Source organism: Netta rufina (assembly GCF_964035555.1).
Source record: "Netta rufina genome assembly, chromosome: 1".
Lineage (NCBI taxonomy): Eukaryota > Metazoa > Chordata > Aves > Anseriformes > Anatidae > Netta > Netta rufina.
The window spans coordinates 69289063-69304012 of NC_140123.1; the positions used below are offsets into that span (position 1 = coordinate 69289063).

A 14950-nucleotide genomic window follows, 5' to 3' on the forward strand; every position below is an offset into this window, starting at 1 on the left:
GTGTACACGCATGTGTGCATACATATATACCTTTGCTTTTCAGTGTGTGCCTACATACACACACAGTTCTTTGCTGTATGTATTCACACATACATGATTAATCTCTACATAGTAAAAGTTCATATATATATATATTTATATATAAATATATATAAACTCTGCAGGCAAGTAAGTACTTCACTTGTTATAACTGAAGTCCTTTAAAAAAGTTCAGTCACTCAGTTAACATAGTATAGCCAGTAAATTAAGTTGAAAAGAGAAAATGTGAATGGAAACACCATTCTTGACCATCTGTCAATGGCATTCACATCTGTTAGATCAGGGATTTTTATTTTCAGTTGTGAAGACCTTCTTCGTAAATGGCCCCTCTTGCTGTGGGAGCCTGTTCTTTCTGACGGACGCCTTCCAAAGCTTTCACGATGTGAACTTTGTTTTCTGTACTGGATTCCTGAGTTGTCAAAGGATATCGTTGAATTTCTGGCATCCGTGACGCTGGTTGTGACCTCGTTGCTTGCCACCTCATTGTGAATTTCAAGCGATGTCAGCAGAATATTTCCATGGGTGTCCACCTTGGGGGGCAAAAATAGAAATACACATTGTTTCAAGAGATTTGACATACATCAGCAAAACGTGGGTGTATTTTAATCTCCAAAGCCATATGTCTTTTAAGAAAGGAAGTATTCATTTTAAGCATGTGGTAATCTTTAAAAAAAAAAAAAAAAAAAAAAAAAAAAAGGAATACTCAGCTGCTTAAATTGAGGCAAGTACTTAGATACTGTTACAAACAGGGTTATCATACTCCCGAAATCTAGTATAAAACTGTGTTTGGCAAAAACAGTCATTTTCCTCTCAATCTAAACCAGCTGTGTTTTAAAGGATGGAGTAATTCAGTGCAGTAGGGAGAAAGGGTAAAGGATGCAACCTCTCTGCTACAGCAGGAAATTAAATTAAACTGGACAAGCTCTTTTTCAATGCAGACTTTAAAAATGGAAAAACAAAGTGCAGGTGAAGTTTGACAAAATCACAAGAATGGTGCTGGCCTGATGAACTCTCTGTATGTTGGAACCACGGAGCTTATTTAAAGCTTTTCTCTTAAACTTTTCCTTCCAAAGTTATTTACACTGTTTTGTAATCATGGCAATGCACAAGTGTGGGGCTTTTCCACTTGGATAAGTGATCTTAAAGAGTGGTGAACTTGGGCAAGGAAGAACACTTAAATTAAGGAAGCAGGTGACACTCCTCCCTCTGGCCCTCAGACATAACAGGTGAGCACAGTGTTGAGCACAGGTGAGCAACACAATGCCATTTACAGTAAATAAGAGGACAGTTCTGATTCTTTAGAGCCTTTAACAAGCTTTAGGCCAGATTCCTCAGTCCCATCCTGTAGCACCAGAGGAGCAGCAGCACAGAGTTGGGTACAGCTCCTTCATCCCCCAAAAGCTTTCAGTTCCCAGAAGTGGCACAAATAGGAAGTCCCAAGTGATGCTGTCTCAGTCAGTACTTGGTAGCCTCAGTGGTGGAGCACCACATCCCTTTGTGGCCTGTACCCTGCATGCTGGCGAGAACAAAGCTGGTGCAGCTCTGATTTCCCACCAGCTTTTGGGAAAGAACACTGACCGCTTGATATAAAATAAATGCTCTGTGCTGGGTATTTTCAACTAGTTAATGTTTGTGTGACTCTGTTCCAGTGAACCCAGTTCCCCCCTGAGTCAGAAATAGATTGCAAAACATGGCCAGGATAATTTCCAGTTCTATTTACACAACTTATTTATCTACAATTCAGCCTGAGACTTTGCTCATTAATACCTTATTCTAACCTGTTACATGATCTAGCTGGGTTAACTGTGCCACATCTGAACAACTCATCCTAGAAGCATCAGTATAAAAGTGGTTAAAAAACACACTATTGTCATGGTCTTTTGAATTTCATACATTCATTTGATACCAGCTCTTTTCCAAGCTTTGTGTGAGGCATTAAAAGTATATGTTGCTATGTGTCTGTCCATATGCATTTAGATATTTTCAATCCTGTTAAAATTATTTAAAATGGATATTTCTTCCATCAATTATAGATGTTACAGTTTATCTTTTCTCTGTAAAAAAAATAAAAAAGTATACCAGTAATGCTTTGCCAAGCTTCTTGCAAATGGAAAAATGAACACATAATGCACATACAAGCAAGCAGAAAAAAAATTACTAAGGTATCCAACAAATCCTGCTGCTGTAGGCAATGGTACGTTATGCTGATGAGTGCCTATAAATAAAAATAAACAATGTGAAACAAAACAATGGGGTGGAGAAGCCTCAGTGGTGATTAAGAATTTATTTTTCCCATGGCAGAAACCCACTGGGTACAAAAATATGGGCTTGAGGTTTGCAGAAATTAGTTCATGCTGTTGAGCAGGATCTGCAACTAGGGAATACACACAGCTGTAAAATACAACTGTGGACACCATCACTGCTTAGAGTGGTCTCTGGAAATAACTGCTTCAGTTTGCTCTTTTTTGTTCCTCCCGCAATCAGTACAAATTATGATCAGGATTTGTAATAGCATTGTGTAAAATATCTCTACAGTCTGTCACTTCCTGATGAAGATTAAAGCTTAATCTCTCATCCAGACCCCTACTCATCACATCATCTCCTTTCCCATCTCCTCCCAGGCTTTAAGAAATGCTACATCAAGTTCCTTCAATTTACTCAAAATGCCCCAAAAGAGAACGTTTTACTGGGCTCCACTTGGGTAGTACAGCCTTCTCTTTGCAGGTCTCTGCTCCCTTCCCTTCAGCCACCACAGATGTCAGCTGCTTTTTTCCTCAGTGCCTGCTGGTCTCTCCTGATTCTGTCTGCCACCTACATACATAAAGACATTAGCCTGTCCCTGGGTACCTCATCCTTCCACTGAGACCTGGATTTCTGTAAGTGAGGTGTCAGCTGAAAGCTTGTACTCTGGAGGGTGTATATTCAGGCTTCTTCAAACCAGAGAAAGGATTAATTTGATTCCACTTATTTCATCACACCGCACAGCCTGCTTCACCTTATCTGCCAACCTTGCATGCCACCCTAATGTAGTTTCTGCCTCTGATCTTTCAGTGATACTGCCGCCTTTCATTGCTAGTCACTGCATCTGTAAATCAAACCAAAAAGGTAGTCAAGGAAGTGGCAACATTTCTGTAAATGCTGTAACATACCGTTATGTCCTATGAAATTGCATGACAGCGTATATTTTCTGCAAATGTCCAATGAAACATATTTGGAAACACGGTTTTGAAATGCATCTCTTTGTTAATAGACTGAGGGACTAGCATGCCAAACACAAGGAAGGAGCAGATGGAGAGAAGAGATCTACAGAAACTGAAATCAGGCTTCTGGTCCACAGATATTCTTGAGACCAATTTTCACAAATTATATTGATTCCTCCTGAAGTTTTGGATAAACCACCAAAGCTCTCAATAAAGTTACCACAATGTATGCTAATGCTTTGTGACAATCTGAAGGTGCTGTTGTGAAGTATGAATACTTAATGTCTGCAACACGTTAAGAAGTATTTGTATACAAGCATGACTTCTGAATGATTTAAGCACTGATTTAAATGACTTAGACTAATGTACACAAGCTCTCTCAGGGAATAAAGAAGCACAACAATGGCAGGGCATCCTGTGCAAGTTTACTCAGGTTTGCTTGAATATATTGTTAAGGCAAAATCCTCCAGAAGGAAACATGAGTGTGGTTCAGCAGCTCCAGGGAAACTTACTTCAGGTACAAATATGGATTTAGAAAAGTAGCTGAACTGATTACAGACATGACTACACATGACAAACAGGGCCAGTTTCTTTGATAAAACTTTGTTTTACTCTTCATGAGCCTTAGGAGATAATTTTATCACCTCGCTCAGAAATGTCACTGCTTGTGCACTGGAAGGTCTCCCCAAAATTTCTCCCCAAAATGCCAAGCTTTGTTCTTGAACTTCGCTATAAATTGGAGAGAGAACAGTATTTGGTCATTTCCCTCCCACTTCATATGATCCCAATTTAACCTAAAGATTTCTTTCTTGTCTTCTCCAGAGTTCCTGGGCCTCCATGCCTCCCATGGCCTCCTTTCTTCCTGAAGCTGGCCCCACCTGAACCCCCTCATTCCTCGCTTCCCATGGCTGTCTCACTGCCTGTGCTCCCATCTCTTTCCAGGGCTGATTGTTTCCACAGAGTGTTTCCAACTGAATTTATCAAAGCAGATGAAAACAGTGGAGTACAAAATCACTAATGAATTCCCTGCTGAATCAGCATGGATCTAAACAGGCAAAATTGATGATCTTATTCAGAATCAATTTCAATCAAACCCCGTCTCTCCCACCTCTGAATAATTACTGCTCCTGCACCATGAAGCAATTGGTTCTCACGTAACTCCATTTGGAGGCTGAGAAGCATGAAATGCTCTCAGACGTTTTATACATAGAAAAACTGATTTGTTTTACTCTTGCAGGAACTCTCCTTCACCAATAGGCTCTGGTGGAATGGTACATTGTAGATCTGAAACTTCAACACCCTTTTTACACTGGGAAAGCCTACTTTCACAGTCCACTTTTTACTTCTACAAAACACCACAGTGGCTTGTTTGGATGTTAAGTATTATATTTTTAAAGACATGAAAGGAAAGGGCTGCTATTGAATACCTTTCAAGATTCTTGGAAAACTTCAGCTTTAATGCAGTTTGAAAACACTTAACTAGGGCTAGAAAACTACCATAAGGTTTGATTTACTATTAGATAGTGTCTAAATTACTTCAGGTTCATTTAGTTCTCTGTTTAATATTCCATAAATTTTAAGGAGTACTTTACAATGAAATTTCTTCTTCCTCAGAAATCTTTCATTCTACTACACAAAAAATAGAAAGAAGAAGCATTTTGCTTGAACCCCACTGCTGCTGTTTAGGAGTTCATCAATCCCAATTTTTTAAATACCATGTAAACATTTTCCATCATCTGCAGCAATATAAATGCAAATAGCAGGCTTAAATAACAGCAAGAAAAGCTGTCTCTGTAGTTAGTCTTGCACTATTTTACATCAAAATTACTATTGAAGTATATTACTCCACAAAATAGATCTCCTCTTAAAATTATAAAATGGAAATTACTTTTGGTTGAAATCCTAATCTAGACTCAAGCCCCCTGATTGTCACCTGCTGTGCCCTGGTGCAAGCGTGCATGGCTGTGCAAGAGGTACACTACCTGATAACAGCTTCCATCTTCTTTATTCTTTATTTTTGTGTAAATGGCTTTCCAACATGTAAGGCAACAAGAGAGCTGGCCCTAAGTGTTATCAGTGCTTCAAGCAAAATTCATTGACCATATTATGCCTCAGATTTTTTAAATAATAAATATTAATAATTTAAAACTCCAAGCACAACAAAAATGATATTGTTGAGTGTTCTCACTGCATCTAAAAGTCACAATTTCTTATATTAATTAATAAGCACACCAAAAAAAAAAATAATTAAAAAAAATGAGTATTATGTTGATATCAACTGATGATATGATGATATGGATGAACCCAGGGTAGCTGGCAGAACTGGGAAGATGAAAAGATCTTGAAAATAAAGGAAAGTATGAAGAAAAAGCAAAATTTGGAAGCTGCATCCTAATATTGCTGACCACCAAGTAAGAACAGAGTTTGACAACTAACCTTGATGTATTTGAGCTAAATTAGCACACACAAGATCCCCCTGGTGCACAGTGTATGTTCCCATCACAAACACTACAGAACTAGCACTCTTCCCACAGGAATTGTATTCATCACCCTTTAAAGATATTTTTCAAAACTTGGCACCTAGTCATCACACTCATGTTTCAGAAATATCCCACTATTCAAAACAGTACCAAAAAAAGTATCCAGGAAAGCTGAAGATGCACAGGAGAACGCTGCCAGCTTTGCTATTCTCATATTTCCCAATTTAAACCGAGTGATAATTCTACCACAGCAGCCAAGATACTCATTCTCAGAAGAAAATCCCACTTGCAAGAGCGGTTGCTACGATTATCAGTGCCTTAAAAGCCCAAAGTAGATGTAAGTGGCATGAGCCTCTGTTCCCAGTAGTGCCTGGTGGGAAGCCGCTGCCTTGGCCAACAGTGGAGGGCTGAACTGGGAACCTCTGGAGCTAAAAACCCATGCAGCAACTGCCTTGAGTAGAAGGGTCTTTTTATAAAGGGTTTGGTATTATTTTTGTTCAAAGGAAGCTCTTCCCACATGCCTGACAGCCACAGGGGGTTGAAGCTTGAATGAGCTTGTGTGATAGCTACCCTCCTGATCGATACCTCGGGGCTGAACTTTTGGTCCCACCAAACCGAAAACGTAAATTGCCACAGCATGAACTATGAAGAAGTATTTTTAGTGGGGGACTGTAACAAATCATAACCTTGGTGGATTGGCCCAGAAGGAGCAATGTCCAAAACACATGCTCACCAGCTGATTATGCCAGTAGCCTTGATCACAAGAGGGAACAACAAGTGAGAAAACAGGATTGCCTTAGAGCTCTCTCATGCTGATTTAGTTGTAAATTAGGCTGTATCTGAGCCTTATTTAAAACAAACAATTTATGCAGCAAAACTGAAAGTGCACAGAGAGCTACAAATGAATCCTGAAACTACCAACAGAAACAGGAGAAATGGAATTGATCCATAGCAGTGGTGGTCAATTTTTAAAGGAAAACATTTTTACAGGCCATCTATTCTTTTCAGTCAGTTCTTCCACAAAGAAAAGAGTTTAATTTAGGCACTGATACCATAGACAGAACAAATATTTTATGAAAAATCAAGGTCCTGTTCTTCCTTTACCCTAGAGCTGGTCTTTATATATATAAACTGATTTACTGACGTTTTCAAGGGAGTTTTCAATCCTAAACTAGTATGTGTGCAAAAATTGTTTTATTCAAAAAAGGAGTATCCTGTGCTTGTCTCCAGTAGCTATGGTTTACTGGGATAAGCTGGAAGACTGCAGAGACGAATGCTATTTAAAGTGTGCTATCTGAAATAAAATATGATGCAAAAGCAGTCAAAAGAAGACACAGCTATGTGTGAAAATCTCTTTGTTGTCAATTGCTGATCCATACATGAGTCATGCATAAAGGCTCTCTCAGGTTTCATCTCAGCACCAGCTCTGACTCTTGAAACCGTTTCCAGAGATACCGTCTACTGAGGCATGCTTCCATCACCACACTACCTTCAGCAGTGCTACATGGGAGAAAATAGGACAGAGTTTTCCTTTCCCCATTGCTTTTCTACAACGCAAGAGGTGACACTGGCTGTGCTGTCTGCATGCTACGCCGGCTCTTCCTTCCCTTACCCCTGCAGCTCTTGGGCTTGTTGGCTTTCACACATGGGCAAAGCTGGCCAAAAAGCTGCGATGGGAGCAGGGAAGCCAACAGGCAGCTCAGCAGCAGCCGCTAGAGCCCTCCTCAGCACAGCAAGCCTCGGTGACAGCACATCAGGAACAGCTCAGAGGACAGAGCCTGAAAGCTTGGTGTTGGAGAGGCATGTCTGCAGCACCAGCATTGACATGGAATTGACTGTGCCAGTTGCAGTTTTCTAGACCCACAACCTCAGACACAGCACAGTGCAACTCCATGCATGAAGAAGCAGAATTACCAAGCAAGGCAGTTATCAAATAAAACACAAAACATATCCAAATCTATGTGTTTTGTGGCCCAGAACATTTTTGCTATTAAAATTCTCCTGCTCCACAATCAAATGAAACCGGGAAAGCATGAAAAACCCTTTTGCTACATTAAGGGTGTTTATAACCAAGCCTGCTAGCTTGCTTGCCAGACCTCAGTCATCACATGTGTAAGGCGCAAACTGCACCACCAGTTTCCATGCTGGTGCTGCTGGTCTTCATGGGCGAGAGTGCTGAGTGAAAACAACACGGCATTTCCCCTCATCCTTCTCCCATACCTGCTGAGTAAGACGCATCGGCTCAGCACCACTGCCAGTCTCAGGCACCACAAGAGCAATGCTCAGGCTCAGAGCCTGAACTCCAGGCAGTGCTGTGCTGTCTCTGCTCTCCTAGCACTGCCTTCCAACATGAGCCTGTGGTTTCCAGCTCAGGCTGAATCACTGGATCTGATATAGCACAGAATTGTTCTGTCACTACACCCGTAAGTTACAGCATCTGATGTGGACAATAAATGGACTACGGTTTATTTGCTTACTCTTTTTTTTTCTTTTTCTAGTACCCTGAGCTAGTTGATGTCAGTACCCTGAATCAATGACAGGGAACTCATGCACATGGTTCATATACAAGCAAATTCAATTACTAAGACAAAACAGAAAAAGATCAACCCAAAGTGGTAGGCTTAGAGACAAACTAAAAGTAATTGCTTTTTCCAGTTTTATACCAGAAACCTTTTCAACCTTTTTGGAAAAAAGCATACATTATGACAGTCACCAAAGACTGAGAGGAGATGTAAAAGGGGCTGGCAGTTTTTAGACACTCTCCCTTCCTTTAAAAATGCATGTCAGCCCTAAATCACGTGAGATTTGAAATATTTTGTAATAGAAACCTTGCCTTTCTGCATGGAAAGCCTGAAGCCTCACTGAAAAGATGAAAACAATAACTTCATTTAACTAACACAAGTGAGACTCTAAGCCTCCCTTACTTGTGCACTATGCCTTCCATCTTTGAGTCTCTCCCAGGACATCCAGCCCAAGTCCCAGCTCTAAAGGAAGAAGCAAGCAAGTGCTAAACAGCCATTATTTCCATCAGATTCAACAATCTTCGAGACTCATAGAAGAAGAGGTTTGGTGCCTCTTTATCACTCCTGGAAGAGGTCCAAGTCAAGGCTGAAGAGATTTCAGATACAGCCTTCCTTGGAAAATGTGTTAAAAACTCTGTCATGACCACCTGTCCTACTACAAACATGGATGCCTGTACAGGTTGGTATACAGTGGGCATGATCCAGAACCGTGGAAGCTTTGTTTCTGCTTCAGGGCTATGGTCTCTGAAAGCCCTGGTAACCTTTGTCCAAAGTGGTTTAGATGGATTTTCACTGAGCTGCTCATCCTGAAAGCAATAGGACCTCTTTCAGCTCTGGTGCACTGCTTGTATCTTAAGTTCAGTTCATACGTGGTCAATATTAAACCACCAGAAAAGTCATATCAGTGCACAGTATTTGCTTAGGATGGTCCAGAAAGAAAATAAAAGGTCGTAAGTCAGAAGTGAGATAAAATGGTTGATATATGGTATGATCAGGGGAGTATAAAAATGACATGATCTGGGTATAAGAAAACCACCTTTTCGTTAGTTAAGGTGTTACACTTCTTTTGACAATGCTGACCAACTGATCTCTATATATAAGTACAATCAGGCATGGGGTCATATAGGGTATGTAGTGAATTATATAAACCATTTAAATGGATGAGATCCGCCAGATGGTTTTCCTTGGGAGATCTGAACTTTAATGCATACATCTGTGTTACCTGCTTAAAGCTAAAATCTCTATTGCTTTCAGTGTGATACTCTTTTTTTTTTTTTTTTTCTTCCATTTGCTTTCTTCTTATTATAACTATTTATTTTTACAGGAAAGGGAATTCATTCTTCCTGTTAGCTTAGTCCTAAGCAGTGCTGCCAACTGTGATGAGGTCTTGGTTTCATAACAGAGTGGACAAAAATGAATTGATTGCTTCAAAAAATATTTCACAGATGTGAGTGTCGATAATTAGGTGGAGTTCTGCATTACATCTATCATAGCAGACAGAATCATTAGAATCATAAAATACAGCTTAAAATTACTTTTATGATATTGGTATTTAATAAACAGGTAGTAGTTTTGTTTCTGTGAACTCCTCTAATTTATAGCTGATAGAAAAAAACAGTCTTACTCAACAGAACCGGCTGAAAAAGCCTCATTGGGAACATTTTAGCCAGAAAATATGTTCTACTGGAACTGACATGACTCACTGATATCACATATTGTTGAATACATTGAATTTTTCTTTCAAAGGAGAAAAAATAGTATTCATTGCACAAAATAATACTCAAGGCAAGGAAATAGGATAGAGTGTAATCAGCACTGACCATGCCAATACTGTGCTTCAGAAGCCCATCTGAAAGTTTCTCTAGGACTCATAATTTTCTGTTGGCCTTCAACAGCAACAGATGTCAATGCCACACACAGCGGTACTGCTATGTTGGCCAATTAATTAGCATGGCAGGACTAATCCTTTATCTGCTTTCTCCCATTCTAAATGTGTCTGCTGGAAGGGAAGTGAGAAAAAATATGCTGGATTCCCTCGTGTAGGTATTTAAACAAATTAAATTACATTTGATTTAAGCAAATAAATGCCTTTGTAGAGCTGAGCCTTTATTTCCAAACTAGCTGCACTAGAATTGTTTTCTTGTTCTTACAGTTTCTTGTCAAACAGATCATACTCTCTTAAATTTCTGCATACCTAAATATATTCTTCTATGTAGGACCTTGTATATAAAAATGCCAAAGTTTGCCCACAAAAAGGAGATGTGGTTGGTGATGTTTTTACACATGATTTGTTTGTTAATTTCATACGGTTAGTTTTTGTAATAAAAGAAACAAGCAACTATATATAGATAAAAGAATCCTACCCGGCTGCCTTCAAACTTTGAGCGATCGTTGTTTGCCTTTGCTGTTTTTTCCGCAAGTTTCTTCTGCCTTTGAGGGCCTTTTCCAAAGAAAATGTAGTTGACAAAGGCGTATTCAAGTAAGGCCAAGAAGACAAATACAAAGCAGCCCATAAGATACATGTCAATGGCTTTAACATAGGGAATTTTAGGCAAAGTCTCTCGCAGATGAGTGTTGATTGTTGTCATAGTCAGCACAGTTGTAATTCCTAGACAAAGAAATAAAAGAGCACACATCTTACAAACCTAAGCGGATCATGCTTCAATTTTATTTTCCTCTTTGGCAAGTTTCCCTTGTTAGTGTGAAGAAGCTTAAAAATTTGTAAAAGAAGTCTCTCAGGTGACATCACTGCAATTGAAAGCAAAATTAAAGCTTGAAGCATTATTATTCTGTTACAATATTTCCTTCATACAACCTGGGGGAATCGCTAACAAGGGTGCGTGTCACCACCGCAGTGAATTAATGTTGCTTCAGAGAAGCCAGTGTAGCTGTACTGAGGAACTCTTCCAGGAAGACCAAATCGACCTGCGACAGAAAGGCACATTTTCCGCAAAGCATTAAAATATGTGCTCTTCCAGCACTGCACAGCCATCAACACCACAGAGATTATTTTTTTTTCAAACAGTAATGAAACTAATTAGGGGTCTGGACAGGTAAAACCATGTGAACACATTAAGGAAGAGCAACTCTATAGATCACACAGAATCACAGAATTTCTAGGTTGGAAGAGACCTCAAGATCATCGAGTCCAACCTCTGACCTAAAACATCTGGATTACTAGGGGCGATGGTGAAATTTATCATCCAGTTTTAAATTTTTAATAGTTAAACAGTTGGCTGAAGTTAGCCCTGTAGAGCCCCACTGTAGTAGATGGAGAAAGAAAAGCAGCTTTCTAGAGCAGTTCATCCCATGTGTTTGAGACACCTATTTCAGGATAAGACAATGTAGCCAGTTCATGAAGAGGGATTTGAGATGACTATTAGATCAGTAGTCTAACTTTCACATGGCTAGACAGAAGTGAGAAAAGTAGTGAGCTGCAGACAGGTATGCATATTTGAGGGGAAAAAAAAAAAAAAAAAAAAAAAAAAAAGCCAAGAAGGGAGAGCTGCATTTTTATAGTAATCTACTGGACATTAATAAAGTACCTACTATATATATCAGATATGTCAAACCCTCATTTATTTATCTGAGGATGGACATAGCACCTGAATATACATTACGAAGCATTGTTTTGAAAACCTGGTAAGAAAAGCAAATTTATTGTCAGTCTGCTTGAGTTCACATTAAGCTGCAGGGTCTGATCTCTGCTGGAAATTTTATGGGAATCACAAATCACAGATGGTTGAAAACACTGATTTGTGTGACAAGTCTACACTGGTAAAAGAGGCAAACCATTCTAATAGGTCTCCTTCCATTACAATTTTTTCTGATTTCATAATTATACCACCAGTTTATAGGTAGTCAATAGAATGCTGGCAGAACAAAAATAAAGAACAAAAAAATTGCCTGCATATTATAAAACACAGTTTCTTTTTACCTGAAGAGACAGAAATAGAGACAATATAACTCAAAATCAAACTGTCGGTGTAAGCAGTGCCACTCCAGGGAACTGCAGAAGTAGCCTATGAGGTTCCATAACAAACATTTTGTATATTTAGTAGGTCAGTGTCATGCAGTTTTCAGTGTTTTTCCTCTAAACTGTGAAACACGTGTGTGTTGATGTCAGGTGTTTCATGGCTTGAAATACAATGGAGAACACAGCACAAGCATATATTAAAAATGCTTTGTGTGTAGCTCACTCAACTCTGCAGTAAAATGAGGAAAATAATTGGCTCAACAGAATTATTTTTAAAGAAATGTTGAAAAGGTCTGTAGAAAACCTCATTGCCAGAACATGAACAAGGATGAGAGGGCTGGAGGACATTACACTATCACATATTTGCAGTCCATGGGATTACCTGCTCCTTGTAGGATTACCTGCTACCCATAAGGAATTCTGAAAATCACGTAAAATAAATATGAATCTTGTATGAGAAATTCCACAAAATTCTCTTTTAATACACCCTTGGCATCTCAGTAGCACCCCACAGATGCTTACCAAAGCCTAGTTGAATAAGGGAAGGGTTCATCAACCCAGATTGGGTTATAATACCCCCAGTTTTGTTGTCTGTTCACAGGCTGTAATCCAGAAGATTAAGCACACTGAATAGAAAGGTAGCCACCACTAACCTAAAGGAAATACAGCCCCTGGGAGGTCCCGGCACCCTGCGGGCAAATACCACGTTCATGTAGGACTAAAATCTCTCTTCTAAAGGTCAATAAAGTGTTTTAAAGCACAGCTGGAAGGGCTTCAGCTGACACCTATCATATCAAAATGGGATAATCTTGTGATTACAGCCTTTGCAAAGAGAGAACTCCAAGTTTAGTCTTCACCCTCTTTGTCGAGGGAACTTCTTGGTTCAATACAGGCTGGAGCACAGGCAGAGCATGCAGCAAGGGACCAGGGACTGGAGAAAAACATGGAAGTGGATGAACTATAATCAGGCTCTTTCAGAGAATATAGACTTCCTGCAGAGGCTGAGTAAAATCTTGTCACCTTGTCTATAAGGATTGCACAGGGAATCCTTTCTCTAACAAAGACCTGTGTAAGATGGCCTTTTTCTCCTCTGTGACAGGCTTTTCAGGGCTAGTTACCTAAGTCCAAAGATGCAATACTGCCTTTAAACTCTAGTATCATTTCTTATCAGCTTCAGGCTCATAAGAGTGGCTACACAAAGGAACATAAGATTAGGCCCATGGTACTGAACTTTATTATACAAATACCAGATGATACAAGACATAATCACCAAGGCACTAATTGTGTTCTCAGAAAAACCTTTTATATGGATTGTCGTTCTCTCAAAAGGACTTTCTATCGATTGGAAATAGAACATCTGGGCTCTTGAGCTTGCTTTGAATGTATTCTCTGACTTTGGTTCAAATATTTGTGTTATCACAGTATGGTACTTGACAAATCAGGACCCCTTGTGCTACACAAAAATAGGTCACATGAGGCAGTCCTGTCCCCTAAACACAGAACAAAAAAAGTGTGAGCCCATTACAGGAGGACATGCAATGTTATCGGGTTTGGTAACTTCTGTCTAACCGTTTATTCATTGCAGTCCTGACTGGCATTTAAAATCTAGATGCTGACTGATGTGTTTGAAGTATCGTTCTCATTTAGTTTTAATTTCTCCATGGTGGGTCTTTGGTATCAATAGTTCATTTACAAATGCATCAAAGATGTTTGGACCCTATGTCCCACCTCCTGTGAAGCTAGTACTTGTTTGCAATCTGCTGAATGTCCACTGGCTGCTGAGTGGTAATGACAGATCGTGTCATGTGTACTACACACATATGCACTAGTTAATCTACAGCATCTGTAGAATTATTGTATCTGTAGAGTAACAGCAACCAGTATACAATATTTTCAGTCACACAAGTTCAGATGCTAGGAACGATGATACTGATGTTCAGATGACAGGGATGATGAAGATGCTAGAATATGACACTGCACATGGGTATAGCTGTAGCTACCCTTCTTTGGTATAGTGGATCTTGGTAGGTAAGTGGTACAGAGATGCAGAGTCATACAGGCATGTCTGGGAGTATTGGTTTGCTGTGGTACGTATCAGAAAAATAAGGGAGCTAAGGAATATGCTCCTGTTTTAAGAGAAGAGAGTGTAGCAAATGTAGCATAGGCTTAGTGTCAAGTTTTGAGTAAGAAGGCATATACTAGTGGAAAGAACAGGGCTGAAGACAGGATTTGGGGTGAGATGAAATGCAGTAGTCATAAAGATTATTTATGGGTCCATTAAACTTTCTGGTCTATAGCTACCCATGAGTACGTTTCTGTAACAGATGAAATACTTCCCATGTGATATTTTGAAGCTACCCCCCCTTTATCTAAAGGATTCTTTGATCTGAAAAGGTCTTGGACTAGGATCACAATCCTGTGCTAAATCCATTTTTTTCTACCATGAAGTAAACGGCACTATAAGCTGTCATAAAAATGCACATAGCATACTGTGCATTCTGAGGGATGCCATGGCCCTCAGGATGTCATGGTCCACAGCTGATGTGTCCCTGCGCTCTGAACTAGCACATGGTTCTTGAGGTCTCTTCCTGCCACTGTCAGTTAAAACAGCCAAGACCTCAGGTGAAGGCTTGGAGCCATGCTTGTCTTCCCACACTGGCCTGAACAAAAAGCCCACACTGAAGCCCTTCGAGTATGATTCTGGAGCTGGTCCCCTTGCTGAAACTAATGGCA

At 39.7% G+C, this 14950-nt stretch overlaps 1 protein-coding gene across 2 annotated transcripts in view; it reads right to left on the reverse strand.

The window, feature by feature from the left end:
• Nucleotides 1-218: 218 nt before the first annotated feature.
• GABRB3 (gamma-aminobutyric acid type A receptor subunit beta3) overlaps nucleotides 219-14950 on the reverse strand; it is a gene marked incomplete at both ends in the record, with an annotated part of 192720 nt that continues 177988 nt past the window's right edge. For both annotated transcript variants that reach the window (XM_084290820.1, XM_084290821.1), the window contains 2 exons: nucleotides 219-569; nucleotides 10605-10849. In XM_084290820.1, the coding sequence (XP_084146946.1) occupies nucleotides 219-569; nucleotides 10605-10849 (596 nt within the window). The remainder of the gene's footprint in view (nucleotides 570-10604; nucleotides 10850-14950) is intronic.